At 34.0% G+C, this 24,760-nt stretch overlaps 1 protein-coding gene across 1 annotated transcript; it reads left to right on the top strand.

Moving 5' to 3' along the window:
• Positions 1-5,800: 5,800 nt before the first annotated feature.
• On the top strand, positions 5,801-23,980 carry LOC134267435 (enhancer of mRNA-decapping protein 4-like; the record flags this gene model as incomplete). The annotated part of the gene is made up of 22 exons (XM_062749649.1): positions 5,801-5,955; positions 6,363-6,423; positions 6,704-6,796; positions 7,019-7,136; positions 7,562-7,667; positions 7,987-8,216; positions 11,076-11,180; positions 11,439-11,548; positions 12,022-12,105; positions 12,266-12,361; positions 12,944-13,052; positions 13,380-13,551; positions 14,182-14,281; positions 14,372-14,466; positions 19,626-19,746; positions 19,969-20,485; positions 20,781-20,911; positions 21,103-21,261; positions 21,342-21,383; positions 21,575-21,644; positions 21,814-22,051; positions 23,831-23,980. Coding segments are annotated over exons 1-22 (3,001 nt in total), but the record flags the coding sequence as incomplete, so codon positions are not given.
• Between the last annotated feature and the right edge of the window lie 780 nt (positions 23,981-24,760).

Consider the following 24,760-nt stretch of genomic DNA (forward strand, 5'->3'; position numbering starts at 1 on the left):
AAAGTTTACGGAGATGACCGAGCGACAACCGTGGTAGGGCTAATGCCAGTAAAAAGCTAATGTAGAAATACAAAATCAAGAAATTCAAAAGAATTATACGGCCTGATAGGTGTAGATCAGTTTACAGTTTAAGATTGTTGCTAAAGACGGGAAGCTTTTTAAAAAAGCTCTACTTGTTTTACCTCAGAATCGACAGAAATCGGGCGCCATTACGAGTTTACCGTACACCACGCCCGATCTAAATTCGAAGCGAGCTGTTTGTCAATATAATTGTATAGATAATATTTAAAATAATTCATAATAATTTCCACAATTATATTTGTTTTACAATGATAATAGTAAAATATTAATTATGTAATAAGTATTTAACAAAAAATGTAAGGGTAGAGCCATAATTAAAAAAAAAAATTCATTTAGGATATTTTAGAGAAAATCTGAATTTAGAGATATGAAAATATCCAAAAGCTTCAAAGCAACAAAAAAATAGTACAAGATAATTCATTACTTATTTGTTACAAAGAGAACAAAAAAATAAATAAAATTCAAAATATGAAAATACTGAAGTTATTTTTGAGATTTTAGACAAATTCTGAATGTAGGTATATAAAAATTTGAAATTCAAAGGTTCAAAGCAACAATAATAATTAAAAATAAAAATACTAATTACTTAAATGTTACAAAGAGAACAAAAAATAAATCAATGTCAAAAGATGAAAATACTGAAACCTGAATAAATAGTAAATTAAAATAAATATCAATTTTCAAACATATAGATATTTTATTTCAAAGTAACTTTTTTATGTTCTTTTCTTAGAAAAAAAAATATATATATATTTTACATCAGTTGTTTACATTTTGAATTGTCTTTAAATTACAACAAATATGAAATAAAAGAAAAAAACAGAGGAAAAAAAAATCACACAACAAAATAAAAGAACTGAAGTTTTGATGGAATTTTAACTATGAAAAATGTCTGTCTAAACTGGTTGAAAGATAACTGAAATTATTTGATCATCTCTAAGCACAGGTATTTTATGTAAATTTACATTTCATTGCAAGCTGAATCTGTCGACTAAAAATTTCCATTTCCTCTCTGTTCAAACTAATCCCATTGACAGGCCAAATGTTTTTATTCGAATTCATTAAACCCGTAGACCTAAAACGAACCCTTCGTTTTAGGTCTATGTTAAACCCTTACATCTCCAAAATATCACATTCTGAGAATTTCCATATTTCCTCCGGAGTGTGTTATTTATATCAAAAACCGCAGAATTGTACTTTCCTGGATCCATAGTACCACAAATCATTTGCCTAAACAGACTTCCAATAAATATTTTTTTAACCGAATCATTTCTTAACAGTTTTTCAATAATGTTTTGGATTCCTAACACTATTTCTGACACAGAAGATGAATTTATATCTTTTTCTCCCAGTCCCACTTGTAGAAACACTTGTGTTGGACAAAATTCAACTGCTCTTCCAAAAGATTGACTATAAATAAAGCTTTTTGTTGTAGTATCTTTGTCACTGAAAGACCTGTGAATACTGCATGTTTGGTGTTGTGTTAGGTTAGAAATTAGAGTAGGATTAATATCAGGCAGTATTCCTCCTCCGCCAGATGGGTGCAGACCAGTGAATACTGTTTGGTGTTGTGTTAGGTTAGGTTAGGTTAGGAATTTTATTGTTTTTTTAAATGTTGCTAATTAAATTATAAATTCCTTTCTCTAAAGTTTTTATTATGTTATTTTATTTCATGTATATTACTTTCATTTGGCTGTAATATTTTTATATATGAACAAAAAATTGACTAGGAATAATGATCCAGTATCTTTAAGTTTTTTAAAAATCTTTTTAAAGTTTTTTTTTTATTTTTTATCTTTCGGTCATCTTTCGGTCCTTTGGTTTTAATATTTTTGTTTCAAAATTCAAATCATGGCTCTACACTTAAGGAGGCCTCCACGTGGCTAGAGCTGGGAACATAATGAAACTATGAATATTTTCAGTTATTACTAATTTAAAAGGTCTTTATTTATTAATTTGTCATGAATTATCAAAATTATCAAAATTCATATTTTCCTTATGTGTGTGCTAACGTCCTTAAAATGAAATTCTGTAAAGCATAACTGTACAATTGAGAATAGTAAAGTTTCAATGTATATACACATGCCCTGCCAGAGGGGGGTTGGTCAGACTAGCTGGGAACCCAGGTGTTTAAACGAAAGGTGTCAACAGCTGTGTATATAGTGCATGTACACACACAGGGGTGCCTGTCTATCCCAGTACAAAACAACAGAGCTAGCTGAGGTGTGAATAATATTCTCACGATAATGTTACAATACCAACTGTACAAGAATTCACATATGCAACATGCACATTTTTATTATTTTTTATCAGACTTTTTTATTTCATAGACCTGGATTCTAATAATTTCATTGTAATGGATACACGTTGCTTTCTCATATCAATGAGTATATTTTTTTCTATTTACTTGCATAAAAAACAAAACAAAACAAAAAAAAACCAACACACTCTCCCAAAAAAACAGAACCAAAAACATTAAAACAAAAAATTAGTAACTGGAAAATAATAATGAATGAATACTGAATTTAAAAATTAATTATTAAACATAGAAGAAAACATTTCAAAACAAACACTTTTAAATTAACAAATTCATTTATTAGTTAATTTAATTTAATTACATGTTATAACTGATTGGAATTGAGAAAAATTACTTTATTCCTTGATTAATGGACTAGTTAAATTCATAAAAAAAAAACAACATTCAATTAAAAATTTCACTGTAATGTTTTTCATTATAATAATTACATTAACAGATTCATTCATTAATTAATTTAATTTAATTACATATTATAAATGATTGGAATTTATAAAAATGACTTTATTTCTTGACTAATGGACTAGTTAAATTCATTAAAAAAAGTTCAATTAAACTGTAATTGCACTGTAATGTCTTTCAACATGATAAATATTTCATACTTCTTTTATATTCTTATGGTTTCCTTACAAATAATTTTTTTTTTAAATAATATTCATACATAATATAATATTCATATTGATCAAGATTACAGTAATTATTTCCACGGATTACTCGAAACGACTTCAGCGATCGCGAATTTAGATCGGGCGTGGTGTGCAGTATATCAAGACAAGAAGAAACCCGTCGATTCTGAGGTAAAATTGGCTATAAAAATTTATGGATGTCAATATCATTCAATTAAACATCACCTTAGGCCTTATATTACCCCATTACATTCAATTTTATGGGGTTTCCACCACTTTATTGGGGTTTCACCCCTACTGTATGGGTATTCTCCAAAAATCGGGGGGTTTCGGGTTTTTCCAGTTACCGTTTCCCTTTGTTTCATGTTTGTAGCATTTCTGCTGGCCGCTAGGGGGAGATAAAGAACGATAACCATAAGTTCTGAATTGTTGATAGTGCTCTTGAATAGACAAACAAAACATCAGGTCGTGAGTTCTACTTGGAATACTTCCCTGGCGTATGACATTGTCCGAACAAGGTAAATATAATTTCTGTAGGTTCATAGAAAGCTATTCTTACTCAGGTTTTATCTGTTATAACTTGAAATGTTAACAAAAATCATTCTAAACGCACGTGTTATGAATTTGTCAACTAGAAAAAAAATTATTTACATAGGTATTTCTGCCTAACCTATGCTAACCCATCAATTAAAAAGTGCTAAATATGTTTAGATATTTTTATGCAAAATTGCAGTTTTAACAGAGGTAGCGCTGTTTGGTAACCATTTTTTTTTAGTATATTGAGGTGGTGATGTTTAGTCGTTTTATTACCTCCCTGTTGTTTATAGTTTTGTTCTACATACGTCATATATTTTCATGGTCTAGGCATGTTCTGTGTAGTTTCATTAAATAAAATTATAACAACATTTGCTTATAAATTATACTAATATAGTGAATATGTTGAATTTAAATGCATCCCACTTTTTTCATGTTCTGTGTTATGCTACACTAATACAAGGAAACGGGTTATAGATAGGAGTTATCCTTCCTAACTCCATATTTATCTTTCCCTTGGGACACACATCGCTGTCTGAGGTAGGTTCTACCTGTCACTTGATATTATGAAATCTAGAAGGTGTTTAGGCAAATTTCATTTTGAATATACCATTGTATGAAGATAGAATAAAGAAAAATGAGATTTGCCTTATAATGTTGTATTTTTATTTTTAGGAAGAATTGCTAATGTTTGGAACATGTGGAATCTTTTCATTACGGGACTTTACATGCTACTTTAACATATATTACAGCTAATTTTGGGTATCAGTGGAAAAATTACCCGATGGTACGTAATCTTCGTCGCTGCCTGAACTGTAATCTTCTTCGTCACACATTGTTTCAAACAAAATACAAATGAGAAATCCAAATCTGAAACCGGAACTCAATATTTATGTGATGCAACTAATGAACGGAAAACATAGTAAATACTGTCTTTCTTTACAGGGTACGCTGCATTAGTTTACTGTAGCGTATGTTTGTTGTATTCATAACTAAGTATTCTTAGTGCAATTATTTATTTATTATCTTTTTTTTTTTTTTTTTTTTTTTTTAAATGTTTACAACTCGGTATAACCAAATTCATATTTGGTTTACAGTTGATCCCGATCCCGATCTTTTTTTTTCAGGCAGTTTTTTAAATAACTGTCTTCATCATCATTTATACAGGAAAGTCGTTTGACTCAGAAATCGTGCACTATATTTTTTTCTTTAAAAATTCTATATTTCTTTATTTCTTTGCAAAAGAAAAAATATTAAGAAAAACAATACAAAACAAAAAAATAAATAAATAAAACAAACACAAACAACAAAAAAAAAAAAAAAAAAAAAAACCCCAAAAAACAAACAAACAAACAAACAAAAACATAAATTGAGGCGAAAGGCATTGATTGAAAAAATGAGACCATGCAGGGGGATGGGGTGCAAAACACTGGTGGATTTGGAAGGGAGCCCCCCTTTTTTATGTCCAAAAGATAAAAAAAATTTGATATATCAATTTATTTATTAAATCAAAATGATGCTTAGTTTTTTTTTATGCAATCTAATTAATTAGATTGATTTTTATGTAAAGAATGATTTATTTCTCGAGAAAATAAATAGGAAGTTGTTTTTTTTTTTATTGGGGTGGGTGGTGTCATAATTGCGTAAATTCAACAATAACAAGAACTTTACTCTTGATACGAAATTCACAAAGTGAATATAATTGTCTTACCAGCCTATATTGCCTCTGAAAAACAGCCTATCTCACCCAAATTACGCGATCCGCCTATGATTTTTAATATGTTGAGAATTTCTTACAAGAACCTGTGTTGATCGAGCAGTTGCAATCTTTTTTTCAAAATTGGATTTTAAAAATGTTACAAATCTTTAAAAATCTACCGTGACAATTATAATAACCACTTCTCGGGCCTTTCCAACAAGCTTTTTTATTTGAGCTTGCTGCGATGGTAGTTGATATTTTCCGGATAAAACGGATATTACAATCAGACGATTTTACATCGAGTCTTTTAATGATAATTTTGCTGATTTAATTTTTAACGATAGAAAAAATGATAAAATTAGAACATTTTCAGTGATTTTATCGTAATTCTTATATATATTTTAAGATCTTTTCAAGATTTAAGGCAATAAAACATATTTACGAGAAAATTCGAGAGCCGCCATATTTGGATCCTTGCTTGTCAAAAAAGCAGAAATCCAATGTAATTTATTGTAAAATAGTCAATGACCAAGGCTTCTCCTTGTTCTTGAAAGGAAAAAACGTATTATCAATGAAGTTTTATTCCGTTTGTTAGTAGTTGACAGCAATGGATCACGGAGATAGTCCAGCATCGTCCCTGCAGTCAACCGGCGATACAGGCCAGCTCCTGCAGGAATTACTTAATCTTCAGAAATCAAACGGTAAAAATGAGAATAAGAGTCACACAATTGAAAAATCATTTACTTTTCCACTATTTCTGGTCTACCTTTACTTAACTGCCTCTCCTGGCGATGTAGTCATCCAAAACGTAATTTAATTTCCCGAATTTCCTCAGTTTCAATACCAATAAAATTGGTCAAATTGGTAAGGTATCACATTAATATAGAGGAACACCTCATAGTCAGCATCAATTTATATAGCTTTGATATATTAGCTTTGTACATCAGAATGTACACATTTCCTTTATTTAGATAATGGGTAGAGTTCACATTTATTCAGATGCACAAGATCTGGTGCACCAACTAATATTTTGGCATTAACCAGGCAGTTGTGTAACTGGATACCTATATTCACTTTTCACTTGAATAATAAATCTTTTATTTAACAGGCCTATCCACTGGAAGTTTGACTGTCCCACCTGGTCCAACACTAAACCAAGTTACAGACAGGTAATCCGTCTCTGCTTCTCACTAGGTCAGGGGTTTTATACCTTATTTGTTTATTTAAATCAATCAAAGCATCTTTATTTGTTTAAAAACAATTGTTAAATTCATTTTCAAGCCAAGATTAATACAGAAATCTGAAAGTAAATTTCAAGAATAACTTACTACAGGTTCAGCAGAGAGTACAACCAGAGGATGAAAGATGATTAATTGTTCTAGAATGTTTGCTCTAAATAGGAAATTGTTAAGTGTGTCATGCCTATATGTAAATTAATTCTTTTTTTAGCACTGAAGTGCCAGGATCAGGTGATGCCACTAACCCTACACTGGCAGAGTTAATGATGACAATGTACGACAACCCCGTACCCAGGCAGCTCATGTAAGACGTATAGTTTAAGCATCTTATGTAATAAAATTGACTTGTTTTATTACATAGTTATTATACTTTTGAACACATTTCATTAATATGAATTTTATAGGCTTGTTACATTTTATTTGATGGATCTACATGTATGTCAAAATCATATGTCATATGCTAAATTTGATTTGATTTGAAAAGCAGGAATCTGATATATAGAAGGAATGTTTTCAATTTTTACAGAACTCTCCAAGGGAGTGACACAGCCAATAGTTTTAGTGTGTATGGGAGAGAGGTAGAGATCATCACAAGTAAGCCAAACGAAGCGGTCAGTTCTCAGGCCAAGACGGGCAGTAATAAGGTCAGAAAGTAATCCTCAATATGTATTAAAAAAAACTCATGTGTGTTAATGGACTAAACACTGATAGATTTACAATTTCTTTATAGCAATACAGTTTATACATGCAGTTTATCTGAGCAGATGTTTACATGATCTTTTGTTGACTTAAGTTTTTTCTGAAGAATCAAGAAATTCATAATTTTGCAAGAAGCATTACCCATAAATTAAATGACTAGCTTTCAACATTATCATTCTTAAATCCATATAAAATCTCTTCACCAATGGACCACTAGAGAATTATTTTTCTTGTGATTTGAAATCTTAGAGCCTTTTCATGATATTAAATATTCATGGAAAATAAGGAATCTACAGTTAATGAAGAATGACAAATAAGTTTTAGAAGATGATAAATATGACACCCTGCCTCATTTCTGATCTGATTTTAGGTAAAGACAACACCTGTTGTGAAGTTTGAATGGGAGTCCGTGTACTATGTAGGAAATCTAGTCACTCTACACAGACTTAATGTGTATGCTGCGTACTCACTCAGAGGTACATGTAATAATATTGAAAATAAATACTAGTGATGTATAAATATGTCAGTATTCAGTAATTATAAATAACATCAATTACTTGAATATAACAGTTTAATGAATTGACTAATTTTAAAAGTTTTAATATAGGTATGTAAGATTAATAATACTGTGTTTTAATAACAGAATGCAAAAGACTTTAGACTGAACATATATTCTGTTTATCATGCAGTAGTTTATACATGTCTATGGTGAACCTCCTGTTTGATGTATGTTATAGGTAAATCTTTGGGCATTGTCTTGTACATAGTTAAATTCCTGTTTGTTGTGTGTTGTAGGTAAATCAGGGGGCGTGGTCCGAATCATCAACAGGAAGACAGCGGAGCGGGCGTTACTGAAGGACCTGACGGGTCGGGTGGTGGACATCGCATTCGCTTACACTGATGATGTCATCCTGGCAGCTGTGGACGAAATAGGGAATCTGCTTGTACACAATGTCAAGGAGGGGGACGATAAAAAGCTTCAGTATCCTCTGTTTATTTTTATATTAAGAAGTACCGTATTATGGGTATTTTTTACGTGCTGCTAATTTTTACTAATTTTTACAAGTTTTATAAATCCATAAAATTTAAACACGTAAAATTTCACAGAAGAAAAAAACTCTCCGCCTGAATTTTCAACATTGTATTATGAGAGTATTTCAATGTTATAATTGCCATTTAGTTAAGTACCTGGAGGCTATAGAATTAGTACTTACAACCGTTGGTATTTTTGGGAACTTTTTAATTGATCATCAATTAGGATCAAACGAGTAAATCTTAATGCACAAATTATATAAACATCGTCAATTACCTGGTTACTCTTACGTTACGCATGATTTCTGATAATGGCTTAATTATTACAGACTGAAGTCTTTAAATTATATCCATTTTTCAAGACTTTGACCCTTTCTTCTTTCTTATTTGCTTCCAGAGAAAACTTTGACATTTTAGTACACTGTAATCCATGTCCCCTATACATTCTGTCAACTTACTCATGATGCATGGTTTGAGTTGTCCCTCTTTGTTTCCATTAAAATGAAGACGGGCATGTGGTGCACAACAATAATTATACTAGACATGTGTATTAATTGAAAACAGGAATAAATGCAGGGCATGTGATATACATGTATAAAGGTATTTAAATGAATAAACATATCATCATTTAATGAATCGACACTCGTAATCACGGGAACAATTTCGTTTTTATTTTTACATCAGGCCATCCAGACACATTTAAGACATGTATTTGTATGTTAACATATTCAGAAAGCAAAACATTGATCTGGAACTTCAACTCCAATGATTTTAATTTTTACGGAAATGCTCAATTCGTAAAAATTTAACACGTATTAAATTAAATCACCCTATTTCAACCGAAATTCGTAAAAATTTACAGCAGTAAAAATTAACCATTATACGGTATTTAAAGGTTCTTTTACTGTTAATCATTTTATGCATTGCCAACACACAGTTGAAGTTTGTTATCTCAAACACTTATTTCTCAAATACTGTAAAACGAGAAAATTTAGCGCATACATATTTTAGCGCAAACACAAGTGGGAATGCATTGGCGCAAATAAATTTTAGCGTTTGCACCTGTCAGTAAAATATATAAATGTGATATTTTGTTTTGTTTACCCACACCCGTATTTGACTTTTTGTTAGTGAAACACATTAGTACTGTATATCTTTACGTTAAACCGCGGTACGTGTTGCTATCACATGGACTTGGCACAATTTTAAATCTATTTTCAATTAAAAGAAATTGAGTATTTACTCATTTAAATCATTTTAAAACAATGCATGCATCCTACTTGATAAAACGGTAATCCTCAGGTATTGTCTGCAAGCTCAATCGCCATGCTTGATTGCATTGTTTACCTCGAGGCGATAGATGATTGACACGCCGAGAAGCCAAACTTTGTAGGTGCTAATGATAATAATCGGGTAACAACTACTGGGGTAACAATAGTTTAATTGAATTATAATTTGGCAGACTTTCTGTCTCCCGAACATGTGCAGTGCTAGTGTGTATATAAAATCCAATGACCTTCGACATTACGTAATCGCGCATTCCGGTTTACACGTACATATGTAAAAGCTTTGAACACACAAAAAAAAATGATATTTAGAAATCCTTTAGTGCACGATAAGGACGCCTGCCAAAGGCGTGTAGTGCGCCAAATATTCTCGTTTTACAGTATCTCAAACTGTGGGTGTGTTGTCACTCATATGCCATGAAAAATGTTCATCATCTGTCCGTGTGCCTGCTTCAGAAAGTGTTTCGTTAAAACATGAGACAGAGTTTTTTTGTCCTTAACCTTTGGAAGAGTACCTCTATTGCTGAAGGTCGCGCGTCCCCGGGGGACCATCTCTACAGAGTAACATTATGTGACGACAGCTAGTAGTTAACAGGGTGCTGGTGCTGACCCACGGAGAAAGGGTACCACCTCTAATACGTTATAATAGTAGTTAGCAGGGAGAAAGGATATCACCTCAAATACAATATTATAGAAAAATTGTACTGCCACATATACAGTATTAAATTAATAAGCAGGGAGAAAGGGATCACCTAAAAACAGTATTATAATAGTATGCCGGAGAAGGGATACCACCTCAGGTACAATTTTATAGAAGTTATTAGCAGGGAGAAAGGGTACCACCTCAAAACATTATTATAGTAATTAGCATGGAGAAAGGGTACCACCTAAAATACAATTTTATAGTTAGCTGTCATAGCCCTGAATGGACTGAGCAAAGCTAAAGCCTGTCCTGAGAATTTTCTTACAACATCCAGTGATTGGGAAGGGCTTGCGCCATGCGCCATAGTCGCATTGAAGTGAAAAATGGTGCGTTAAATCAATCAATCATGGTGCCAAGGTGCGCATTCAATTTTTTGCGATGTTATCTGGAAATATTTTGCGTACAACTTTCTTTCTTGTTTTACGTCCGTTTTAAATGCAGTCAATCTCATTGGTTGAAACCTGTCAAAAAGTACTTCTGGTTAAACGAAGCGATACTTCATTCATTTGTATGGTAGGGCTGTTCCCTTTCCAAAACTGTTGTAATTTTAAAACAAAATACGGGTTAGTTATATTCTAAGCAAGTTCCTTTAAATTTGCTGCATTTCATGCGTTAAAAATCAGATTCGGTTAATAAAAATCATGTTTTCTCTCGTATTTCATATTTGTTTTGGCCCTTCAGATTATATTGATGGCCCATTCATTTTTGAAATGGCCCATCAAAAATGTTGACAATTACGCCATAGTCCCATTGACCATTTTGGCCTTCCCAATCACTGCAACATCACTATATGTAAGTTTATGCAAGATTTTTAATGACCTCACTTTCTTTGCAGTTTACTCAGATGTGATTTTTTCTTTCAGTGTGAGATTTGGAATATAGACATGGTGTCAAGAGAACATGGCAGTGGACCAATTCCTGTAGATGATGTGGAATTTGGACTCATTAGAATTGACAGCCACACACAGGTAATCTTTTCCTGTAGTATTCAAACAAATAAGTTGAGCATGAATTTCAAAAGTTTTAAAAGAGCAGAAAATGAAAATCATTTTAATTCTATATTGTAAATTTTTGAAAGGTAAGACTTGAAAGGAATTTACAATTTTACATGACATTTATCTTCTGAAGTCCACAAGAAACTAGTTCATGTGTCCAAATTTGAAGAAGACACTTTTCAATCTCTCAATCCTGTAGGATGATATTAGAGTGTTGTTATTGTAATGTAGGCTGTGATGGATGCTGCTTTCTCTCCTGATGGTACAGCCTTAGCTACGGCCAGTCTAGATGGAGAAGTCAAGTTCTTCCAAGTCAATATGAGTGAAAGCACCTCACCAAGGTAATGTCTTCTGGAGCTCAGGAAGGCATTGTTATACTTAATGGCTTATAGGCAGATTTAAACAATGTTTCTTGTTAGCAGTAAGCTACAGTATTGTATTAAAATTGATGAATAAAACAAAACAGTTTTTATAGTCCCTTAAAGAATACTTTAAATACATACTCCCTTAAAAAAATTTAAATATTATATTAAACTGCACTTATTAATTTAATATGATGAAAACATGAAATCTTTAGTGGCACATGTTTGGAAGCATCAGGACTCATACAATTACCTGCAAATAATATTCCAAATTCCATAATAATAGGTGCATTTTATGAAATTTTTGTATATTTTTTCTTTATTTTGAATTTTTATAGTATGTACTATTTCTCATTAGTATGTAACACTAGTAAGATTCAAACTGTAGATATTTATAACAATGGAAATCCTATTTTTGTGAATGTAATATACAATTATTATTTTATCTGTAGATGTTTACACCAGTGGAAGCCACATGATGGGAAGCAGTTGTCTTCCTTGTTTTTCCTTGATGATCATAGGAACTCCAGTGCTGAGTAAGTAGGTCTCGGTTTCAACAATGAGCCCAGAGGGTTTTATTAATGAAGAAGCATTGTCTTATTTATACATGGTTGAAAATTTTCATTTGGGTATGAATTCTTTGGATTCTTCAAGATTGAGTGATTTCACTGTAAACCTTGATTTATTGTTCTACAGTACCCAGTTTTGGAGGTTTGCTGTCACTGGAGCTTGTAACAATCAGGAAATCAAAATTTGGAGCTGTGAGTCCTGGGTGTGTTTACAGACATTAAGGTAGGTTAAGATCTTCATTTCTGTGTGTTGTGTGGCATTAATTGTTTACCTTGCACAAACTCTATATAGATAGCCTGCTACAGATAAGCCATCAGACTATCAGCACTAGTTTACTATCTCAACATCAGAGATAAATTCCTGCTATGATAAAATGATTGATTGATTGATTGTCCATTGCTTAACACCAAGTTGGTAATACTTGGCAATATTTCACTTGATGAAAAAATTCAGACAAATTACACAATATGTAATCAGAGGATATGTAAGAAACTGGTTTGCACAAAACTGCCCTTCATGCTAAGTTCTTGTCATTGTTGTCCAATTACAAAATGGAATTTATTGAAGAAAGCTCAGTAAGAAACAGGGTTATAATTTCCAATGCTAAAAACATTGATAATTTTCAATCTAAAAAATGTTGCTAACTGCATTCACATTCTCAAATTACCCAAAGGAAACTTAAGCTGGAAGAATCCACTCTATACATCGTGACATTTCCTCAAAATATCACCTAGATTTAATCGCTTTGTTTTGGGTATTCCCTATTATAAGTATTTGTCTTAATTATTCTCATTGGTTTTTCAGGTTCATGTGTCCACCCGATTTACCTACAAACTTCAGTGCCGAGCCATGTATGAAGGCAGGATTAGACCTCAGTGCCAAATATTTAGTACTGTCTGACATCAAGAGACAGGTAATGAATCATATGTAGGACCTCTACAGGGCTTCTGTTGTATAGAATATGACACATATTGATGGTGCTAGATGCAGAGTGTAGTTTATATTTTGCTATTGATCACGTAAGAAATTTTTTTCTAAAAATGCTTACAACTGTGATGAACATTAATTTGATATAAAAGTCTTGAAATATTGATTTATTTAGAAGAATTTCCAATATCTTTTCTTGCAAGGAGAACAATAAATTTAAATTTATTTCTTAAAAAATTACTTTACTTGAATTTCATTCAGATTTACTGGAAGCATTTGTCACTGTATTAAAATGTCACTTTTTTACGATTAGGTGCTGTATGTGTTACAAATTCACCAAGACTCGGCAGCTAACACAGCTCACGTGAGTTCTGTCTCCGAGTTCCTGCTTGCTCAGACATGCCTCAGCTTCGCCATTCTGGACGCCAGCAAGAAAAAGTTCAAAAAGGTCACCGAGGAATCTCATCTGGATGAAATAACAACTGGTAAGGTCACCTACTCAGATGTAATTATACATACACAGAGTTCTTGAAATCTTCTTTTCGCTGTCAGTCATTTGGACTGACTGCCATGGGAAGTTTGTCAGTCCAGACGGATTTCTATCGGTCCAAAAAAAAAATTCAATAAAAAGATGAAAACTGTATTTGAATTTTATTATGAATTATCAATACTTTCTGCACCCTGCGTCAATACACACTGCACACTTCATGCCGATTTGATCACTGTATAATAATTTGTGTTGAATTCTTCTTAAGTTTTTAATCTAGTTCAGTTTTTCTCGCCTGACTTACCCTAGCGCCGTCAAAAAACTTGTTTTAACAGTTAATTAATCATAGTCTGGTACTTGCGTTCATCAAAGAAGCCATTACGAGATACTGAAAAGCGTTTCACAGATTATGATTGGTCGGTTATAGGAAATTCGTACGAAATTTAGTCGGATTTTCACAAGTTGCTCTTTCAACATCTACCGGTCATTTGGACTGACACAGAACGTAAAGTTATCGGTCCTTGGTTGTTTTTATCGGTCTTGCCGACAGGACCGAAAGATTTCAAGAACTCTGATACATAAGTAGAGTGTAGAGGGTATTACATGACTTGTTTGTCTGTGTCTGTAGGTGAGCTGGACAGAGAAGAAGGAGGAGAGGATCCGGATCACAAACATGAGACGACCACTGCATCAGGTGTCCAGATCAAACTCTACACCGTCCATCCAAAGTAAGACAGTAACACCGAGTCCAAGATCATACACTCTAAATCCTAAGTAATTGGTAAAAAATGAATTATTTCACTCGTCTGTTATTTCAGGGCCCTGCAGGAGTTGTTGATAAGATTTCGGCCGGAGTCCTCAGCACCCCCTCCCCCCACGCCCTCTGTCAGCACCGTCTCTCATGATGACACAGGTAAACTAGTTACTCAGTAAGGGATTTATACGGGTCTTCAGTTATGCCCTATCTCAGACATCATGCTCGTCCCTTTTCAAGTTTGAACTCTTGTTTTTGTAGGTGATCAATTTTTTCTTAATTAAAAGAACTCATTTCTGCCATATTTTCTACCTTTTCATCTCACAATTCATTTTTAAACTTATTTTGCTTTGAGTGATGCTGTGAAAGGTTCATGTGTTTCCTTGTGTTTTATTCCCAAACCTTGTTGCTTTTCATTTACAAAGCATCCTTGGGTTAAGGGGAATTTAAATTGTTAAAGGACAAAAGAAGAAGGGTAAATCTTGTTGTCAAGTGTGCCAGTGCTGTTGTGGAAGCATCCTGTATTTGTAGATTCTTTGTTCAAATTGGGACACATCAAAGTTTTAAAATATTGAAAAATCTTTGAAAATATTTTCTCAGAAAAGCTGAAACTTATGGGAAGTCCTGGTATAGTGTAGATTCTAAATTGTTATCAGGAAGATGGGGATCACACACATAGAAATATATAGGAAAAATTAAATCTTCTTCTTAACCACTAGGTGAAAATATGTTCCTTATAGTTAGATTATAAAAAATCAAAAAGGGCGGGGCCCTATACTAAAGTTTTATATGAAATATATAGTCCTAAAAATATATTAAAATCTTCTATCTCATTTTACCACTGGGCTGGGTGACATTGATTGATTATGTATATTTTGAAGAGTCTGGTATATGTTTCTAATCTTGTTCACTGTATGAAGTCACATCAGTGTAATCGTTATTTTATTGGACATTTATCAAAAGTTTTATAGAAGTATATAGGAAAAATCTTTGAAAACCTTTTCTCAAGAACCACTGGGCCAGAAAAGCTGAAACTTATATGGAAGCATCCTGGTATAGTGTACATTCCAAATTGTTCAAATTTCTGTCTATATTTTGGAATCAAAGTTTTTAAAAGTATATAGGAAAAATCTTTGAAAATCCTTCTCAAGAAACTTGGCCACAAGTAGCTGAAACTATGTGGAAGCATTCTTTGTGCATCGGTTTTTGTTCAAATCATGACCCCCGGGGGAAGGGCGGGGCCACAATCTCAAAGTTTTATATAGAAATATATAGGAAAAATCTTTGAAAATCTTCTTCTCAAGAACCACTTTGAAACAAATGTGGAAGCATCCTGGTATATAGATTCTAAATTGTTCAAATCAATTTGGGGAATCAAAGTTTTATATAGAAACATATAGGAAAAATCTTTGAAAATCTTCTTCTCAAGAACCACTGGGCCAGAAAAGCTGAAACTTATGTGGAAGCATTTTGGTATAATGTAGATTCTGAATTGTTCAAATAATTCGGGGATTTCGGGGGCACAATTCAAAGTTTTCTAGAAATATATAGGAAAATTTCTTTGAAAATCTTCTTCTCAATAACCACTGGGCCAGAAAAGCTGAAACTTATGTGGAAGCATCTTGGTATAATGTAGATTCTGAATTGTTCAAATAATGTGCCCCGGGGATGGGTGGGATAGAATGGGGAATCAAAGTTTTACATAGAAATATATAGGAAAAATCTTTGAAAATCTTCTTCTCAAGAACCACTGGGCCAGAAAAGCTGAAACTTATGTGGAAGCATCCTGGTATAGTGTAGATTCTAAATTGTTCAATCATGAACCCCGGGGGAAGGGGGGGACCACAATGGGGAATCAAAGTTTTATATAGAAATATATAGGAAAAATCTTTGAAAATTTTCTTCTCAAGAACCACTGGGCCAGAAAAGGTGAAACTTATGTGGAAGCATCCTGGTATAGTGTAGATTCTAAATTGTTCAAATCATGACCCCCGGGGGAAGGGCGGGGCCACAATGGGGAATCAAAATTCTATATAGAAATATATAGGAAAAATCTTTGAAATTCTTCTTCTGAAGAACCACTGGGCCAAAAAAACTTATGTGAAAGCATCCTGGGGGTAGTGTAGATTACAAATTGTTCAAATCATGACCCCTTGGGGTTGAGCAAGGCCACAATAGGGAATCAAAGTTTTACATAGAAATATATATGTGAAAACATTTTTCAAGAACCACTTGAAACTTATGTGGAAGCGGGTATAGTGTTATTCTATTGTTCAAATCATGACCCCCGGGGGAAGCCACAATGGGGAATCAAAGTTTTATATAGAAATATATAGGAAAAATCTTTGAAAATCTTCTTCTCAAGAACCACTGGGCCAGAAAAGCTGAAACTTATATGGAAGCATCCTGGTATAGTGTTTCTAAATTGTTCAAATCATGAAGGGCGGGGCCACAATGGGGAATCAAAGTTATAGAAGTATATAGGAAAAATCTTTGAAAATCTTACTTCTCAAGAACCACTTGGCCAGAAAAGCTGAAACTTATGTGGAAGCATTCTGGTATAGTGTAGATTCTAAATTGCATGACCCCCCGGGGCCACTGGGGAATCAAAGTTTTATATAGAAATATATAGGAAAAATCTTTGAAAATCTTTTCTCAAGAACCACTGGGCCAGAAAAGGTGAAACTTATGTGGAAGCATCCTGGTATAGTGTAGATTCTAAATTGTTCAAATCATAACCCCCAGGGGAAGGGCAGGGCCACAATGGGGAATCAAAGTTTTATATAGAAACATATAGGAAAAATCTTTGAAAATCTTCTTCTCAAGAACCACTGGGCCAGAAAAGCTGAAACTTATGTGGAAGCATTTTGGTGTAATGTAGATTCTGAATTGTTCAAATAATGACCCCCGGGGGATGGGCGGGGGCACAATAGGGAATCAAAGTTTTATATAGAAATATATAGGAAAAATCTTTGAAAATCTTCTTCTCAAGAACCACTGGGCCAGAAAAGCTGAAACTTATGTGGAAGCATCTTGGTATAATGTAGATTCTGAATTGTTCAAATAATGACCCCCGGGGATGGGTGGGGGCACAATGGGGAATCAAAGTTTTACATAGAAATATATAGGAAAAATCTTTGAAAATCTTCTTCTCAAGAACCACTGGGCCAGAAAAGCTGAAACTTATGTGGAAGCATCCTGGTATAGTGTAGATTCTAAATTGTTCAATCATGACCCCCACAAGTAGACAATGGGGAACAGTTTTATATAGAAATATATAGGAAAAATCTTTGAAAATCTTCTTCTCAAGAACCACTAGGCCAGAAAAGCTGAAACTTATATGGAAGCATCCTGGTATAGTGTAGATTCTAAATTGTTCAAATCATGACCCCCGGGGGAAGGGCGGGGCCACAATGGGGAATCAAAGTTTTATAGAAGTATATAGGAAAAATCTTTGAAAATCTTCTTCTCAAGAACCACTTGGCCAGAAAAGCTGAAACTTATGTGGAAGCATTCTGGTATAGTGTAGATTCTAAATTGTTCAAATCATGACCCCCGGGGGAAGGGCGGGGCCACAATGGGGAATCAAAGTTTTATATAGAAATATATAGGAAAAATCTTTGATAATCTTCTTCTCAAGAACCACTGGGCCAGAAAAGGTGAAACTTATGTGGAAGCATCCTGGTATAGTGTAGATTCTAAATTGTTCAAATCATAACCCCCAGGGGAAGGGCAGGGCCACAATGGGGAATCAAAGTTTTATATAGAAACATATAGGAAAAATCTTTGAAAATCTTCTTCTCAAGAACCACTGGGCCAGAAAACTGAAACTTATGTGGAAGCATCCTGGTATAGTGTAGAGTCTATATTGTTCAAATAATGACCCCCGGGGGATGGGTGGGGCCACAATAGGGAATCAAAGTTTTATATAGAAATATATAGGAAAAATCTTTGAAAATAACCACAGAAAAGCTGAAACTTATGTGGAAGCATCTTGGTATAATGTAGATTCTGAATTGTTCAAATAATGACCCCCGGGGAAAATGGGGAATCAAAGTTTTACATAGAAATATATAGGAAAAATCTTTGAAAATCTTCTTCTCAAGAACCACTGGGCCAGAAAAGCTGAAAATTATGTGGAAGCATCCTGGGGTAGTGTAGATTCTAAATTGTTCAATCATGACCCCCGGGGGAAGGGGGGGACCCAATGGGGAATCGAAGTTTTATATAGGAAAAATCTTTGAAAATCTTCTCAAGATGGGCCAGAAAATGAAACTGTGGAAGCATTATGGGGTAGTGTAAACTAAATTGTAGGAATCAGACCCCTAGGGAGGGGACATTATAGGGAATCAAAGTTTTACATAGAAATATATAGGAAAAATCTTTGAAAATCTTCTTTGTGGGCCAAAAAAGCTGAAACATATGTGCCAATGAAAGGATCATGGGGTAGTGAAGATTTCAAAATGTCTAAATTATGATCAGTGGGGTAATGTGGGGATGCATTATGTATAACAAAGGTGAAATCTGGTAAAGAACAGAATGGTCAAAGCTTCTCAGGTGAGCGATGTGGCCCATGGGCCTCTTGTTAAACTTATTTTGCTTTGAGTGATGCTGTGAAAGGTTCATGTGTTTCCTTGTGTTTTATTCCCAAACCTTGTTGCTTTTCATTTCCCATAAAGGACAAAAGAAGAAGGGTAAACATGCCTGTGTTGTGGAGTGTAATGTGATGTTTGTTTTGTGACACTTCTTGTAAAATTTGTTATTTTCTGCTCTAGGGCTTTTATCAGGAAGAGGGATACACACAAGAATTCTTAAATTCTTAAATAAAAATATGTCTAAAGTTAAGATTAAAAAAAAAAAACCCACACAAGTGAGTTATTATACTACACAGTGTATATAGTGTAGATGGGCTGGGTGACAGATTTGATAAGGAGTGTTGTGTTATGTGGCCCCCCTTTTTTTCACTGTATGAAGTCACATCAGTGTAATTGTTACATTGACATTTATCAACACTTGTTGTACATCATTAATATTCCCTATTCTGTACTATATTTTGTGATTTTATTATTCCTGTCCTAAATACATGTACATGTATATATCTTTTCTGTGACTTACAGCCATTTATTTATGTATATTTTGAATTTTAAGTATCAGTCTTTCATATTTCCCTCATTATCTTGTTCAAGAACATTCATTTCATCCTTTCTATTTTTTTAACTGGATCCATTTCCAGTGCATACATATATAACTATCAGAGAACATAAAGCCCTTTTTTTTTTAATCTGATTGCCTGTAGTAACGTGTTGGTGTATTGATAGGTCTCCAGGACGCCCTGTCAGACATGAGCTTCAGTTTAGACAGTAGTCGAGTGGACACTTCTCTCCAGCAGGACCAGCCTGTACTCCTCACCCCTGATGCTTTCACGTCAGCCAGTCCTAGGTAGGGCTTCATAGGAGGCTTCTCCTCTCCTGTATTGTATATTTGTTCTGAAGAAATGCATTGTTTTCTAAATCTAAATATCTAAGATCCTGAAGTTAATTTTCACTTGCAGAAAAAGATCTGTCTCTGACTGTCTGTATTAAATTTTTAAATGATGTTTTCTAAATGCAAATTTCTAGGAAGCTGTAGAGCTAAAAATTTAGAGTTATTTTTCTCTTGCAGAAAAGATCTGTCTACAACTGACCCCATCCGAGCCAGTGGATCAAGTACCAGTAGCTTTACACAGGTCACCGGCCTTAATGATGAAATGTTCTCCCCCCACAGCTCAGGGGACCAGTCAGTCATATCAGAGGGCAGCACAATCACCCAGACCCCCACAGAGAAAGACGCCCCCTCCCCATACCAGCCGGACGTCACCCCGACTAAACTACCACAGACAGGGGATAGTCTGACCAGCATTGAGGAGAGCACTGCAGAGGACAAACCCTCAGCTCTACAGAAAGTCTGTGTGGATGATCTGTTCGATAGCACCAGGCAGAGTCTGGAACAGACACTGAACAGCACCGAGTCCAGCAGGAAGTCTATAGAGAACACCAGTAGTACCACCGGGTTTGAGGTGGGACAGCTTGGGGCTCAGAAACTGTCGACGATGAAAGAGTCCTACGACGAGAATGATGAGGAGGTAGCAGAGGTTCTAGGCGAGTCGTACAAAGAGGAGGAGGAGGAGGAAAACTTACAGGTCTGTTTACATGAGGAAAATGCATGAAATAAAGTAGAATATTAATAGTTCCTGATTTTGCAAATGTATTCTCTTTTATATACTGTAAATGATCTATTCACTGAACTTCCATTGTACATTTTGGAAGGATTTAATTTGAAAAATGTATATTTTGTGGGTTTGATCTTTATTAAAGCTATAAAAAAATAAATTCCCTGAATGTGCTATGTTACTGTAGCTTTCTCTTTGACATTCATGAAACTTGTGCAATATTGTTTTCTTTAACTAACTGCTTTAATGTTACATTTTGTAATAGGAGGACCCACAGAGCACTCAGCCGTTTGAGGAACACAGCGGGGACATGGAGTCTGGCTCTATGCCCACGTCCTGGCCCAAACCTCCTGATGTTAACACAGAGACACAGGTGCTGGAAGAAATACAGAATGAGTAAGGATTTTTATGATGAAGTTTTGTTCTAAAAGAAATTACAAATGCTGTATATCCCCTAATGTGAAATTGAAGTTGCAAATTTTGCAGAATTATTTTGGTTCTCTTAACGAAAGAACCGTAAATAATACATATCCTTAAAATTAATTACATTTAAATTCAGACACTTGTACATGTGAATTAACATTTAGGGATGTTTACATGGAGGATGATGATGTACAGATAGAGGAGGAAGAAGAGGAATCCAAGGAAGACAACTACGAAAAGGAGGAAGACACACAGAATGTACAAGATGGCAGTAGTGAAGAGATAGAGGAACAGATAGAGGAACAGAGCGAAGAATTACAGAGGTCAGTCAGTATAGAACCAGGCTTTCTGAATGAGGTTTCTGTAATAAATGTGGATATTAAGCTTTGTCTTTGTATTGTAGTCCCAAAGAAGCACCTGTAGCTGCTCCAGTGGCTAAATCAAGGTAAGAGTTATCCATTCTCTTTACAATTTTGGGGATTTTGATAATAACCCTTATGAAAAGCTAAAGGATTGTAAAAAAAAAAGTGATAGTAATCTTGGGATTGTGTCAAAGCCTGAGATTTAGTAACATATATTTTATTCACTGTGTAGATAGATGTTTTTATAGAACAGGTTTTACTATTTTTTTGACAGGGAGATAATAAAAGAAATCCACACACGAGAAATTATCAGGGAAAATGTGGACAAAGAATCCATAACCTCAGTTTGTATAGCTTGGTTCAAGCAGTAGGTCATTTGTGTAGGATTTAAACGGAAAAGTTTGTGATATATTTGAATACTGACAATTCTTATTAGATTTTACCTTTAAACAGCTGAACAACAATGAAATACAAAGTATACTTGAAGAGATTACTGTACACTTTTTTCAACAGTTGAATGAGAATATCCAGAGTATTCTGGCAGTGTTGGAGGCTCAGAACGCCAAGATCGAGTCCCTACAGTATCAGCTCGCCGAGCAGGAGGCGCGTCAGAGCGAGATCAATCGGCGGCAGATAGAAAATGAGGTCATCTCACAACAACCCCAGAACATAGAGGAACACCTCGGGAAGCTGGAGGGGATCGTGACGTCTAGAGTGGAGAGGATGTTTACACAGCACGCCCAGAAAGAGAGTATCCTTAATAGGGTGTACTTTAGGAAATAAAGAGGAAAATTACATTTATAACAATTCTAATTCCCATATACACAGAAAGAGGCCTCCTTACTGAAACGTATAATAAATAAAGGAAACAATCTACTGTACATGATTTGTATAACAATTTTAAACATGTTAAATCCTGTACACTCAGAAAGAGAGTATTCTTATTAAGGACAGATGATACAAACAATTTTTTGTCCAAATATTTGAAAATAACGACTTGAATCATTCTTTAATGAATAAAATGGACAAGTTTCACCGCGTAGTTTTAAAATTTTTAGTCAAATTTTTACAGAAATGGAATTTGAAGTGAAAAATATTTGTATACATTAATAATGATGGTTTCAGAAAAGCAGACTTTTGAATATCGTAGAAAGTTTACAGTTTCTTTATATTCTAGAAATATATTATTAGAATCATTTTCAATGAAATTAGGCTAAAAAATAAATACCAATCCAGGCATCCATCTTTTTGTCCCCCGCTTGAAAAGTGGGGGATATTAATTTGGGTTTGTCCGTCCGTCTTTCTGTCTGTCTGTAACGCTTTCGTTTCCACACGATATCTCGAGAACCCTTTGAGCTTTTGCAATAAAATTTTGCATAGCAACTCCCTATGGACAAAAGAAGACCCCAATTGATTTTGAGGTCAAAAGGTCAAAGGTCAAGGTCATAAATAAGCAAATTCTGTCTGTTATAACACTTTTGTTTCCACACGATATCTCTAGAACCATTTGAGATATCGCAATGAAATTTTACATAACAACTCCCTGTGGCCTAATAAAGACCCCTATTGATTATGAGGTCAAAAGGTCAAAGTTCAAGGTCGTAAATGTTTTCATTCTCTTTGTGTGTAACACTACCATTTTCGGCGATATTTTAAGAAGATTTTGAGCTTTTGCAATATAATTTTATACCAAAACTCCCTAGGACCTCTCTCACTCCTCTCAAAGTGCCCCGCCCCGTTTGTTTTATTAGTATTTATAGTATTACATGTCGTTTTTTTAGCACAGGGGCATGAAAAATCTTATTGCGTATAAAACAAGCGGCGGACTTTATGTTCTTATTACATCTATTAGAACTGTTTAATAAAGCCTAAATAAATCAAACACCATGGATTGTGTAGGGCGGGGCCAGAATACCGAACATGAATATATACATGAAATATATGACTTCAGTTCTGCATATACTTAACAAGGTGGAAAGCGATTCCGTGGTCTAGTGGTCTCTCGCTTCACATGTGAAGATCCCGGGTAGTCTAGGTCGATCCTTTTTTTTTTTTTTTTCTTTTTTTTTTTAAACTTTTCTTTTTTTTTTACTAAATGATAGTATTTAGCATGTGAAATGAAAAATTTATGAGGTTATAGAATCATCATTACAGTGTGATAAATATTCCATATAAAAAGAATCTTCTATATACACATAATAAAGAATAAGCAATCAAATCTTTCTATGCATATTGACATACATGTATTTTTTTTGCTTCAGTATACATGTATACTTTTAATAATTCTACAAATTCAGTCAGGGGGATCCGACTTTTTCCCTAAGCGGGGACACATTCTCTGAATTAGCTTGTTGTTTGTATCATCTGTCCTTTAGGTCTAAAGTAAATATTAAAAGGGGGAAAAATTCAAAAATGGAAATTCAAAATGCTCTTGTTATTTTATTTCATTCTATGGCACAAATATACTTGATGCTATGATAAGAAACCTTTTTTATAGAAGTCTATGTATAGTTTCCTTAATAAGTCTAAGACCAGAGAGTGCGAGATTTACTGCAGCAGACAGAGCAGCGAGACAAACAGAGACAAGACCGATTACAGCAGAGTTTTACAGGCCATGAACAATATCGCCAGCAACTGGAGAAAATCTTCAGGCAGGAGATGAACAACACCATTCTACCTAGTACGTACTCATACTATATAGGCAACAAAAGTCCTAAAGTGTTTCCAAAGAATTACAATTTCTGATTTGCTAAAATCTTGACCACCGGGGGTAATTGTCTTTTAAATAGTGTGTGTGTTTATTTATATATAGTGAAATGTGTTAAACAAAATAAACGTTCTTATCAAGAATGACAAACAAGCCATAATTCATCATATGTCACCTTGGAAGAAATATTAATACATAATCCAAATCTGATATACATCTCGTGATCATAGTTGTGGAATAATTGCCTGGTTTATATTATCCAGATAGAAGTTTATATGAATATGAAATCTATACAAAATTCATTTAAAAATAATTTGAAAAAATAAAATCCATGATTGAATATACAGTCAACGGATTTTACCTTTTCATTTAATAAACCAATTGGATCTAACCTCAGTGCTCAGTTGGATACGCAATGATTATCTAAAATAGTGAATAGTATATTACCACAAACTCGCATATAAATCTCACTGTACATAAGACAATCATAGAATCTTTTTGCGATGGGAATATTATGAACTTGCCTCATTGACGTTGTGGGTTAGGTTACGGATTGTAATGCTACCATTTGCATCCACCTGGAGTGATCTGTTCTGCTCTTGTGGAAGACTACGGAGTATTGCGTGTGCATTGTTTTCAATAAGGCGCTCCAATCTGGATTTGCTGCTCCGTATAAACACTGATTTATAAGACTCACAGTTTTTCAGTTGCATCTTGTTTCTCAACACGCAGACCTTCTCCTCTTTATTGCGG

This window comes from Saccostrea cucullata, unplaced genomic scaffold, assembly GCF_032062105.1.
Source record: "Saccostrea cucullata isolate Sc308-1 unplaced genomic scaffold, CSIRO_AGI_Scuc_v1 ctg9048, whole genome shotgun sequence".
NCBI classification, from domain to species: domain Eukaryota; kingdom Metazoa; phylum Mollusca; class Bivalvia; order Ostreida; family Ostreidae; genus Saccostrea; species Saccostrea cuccullata.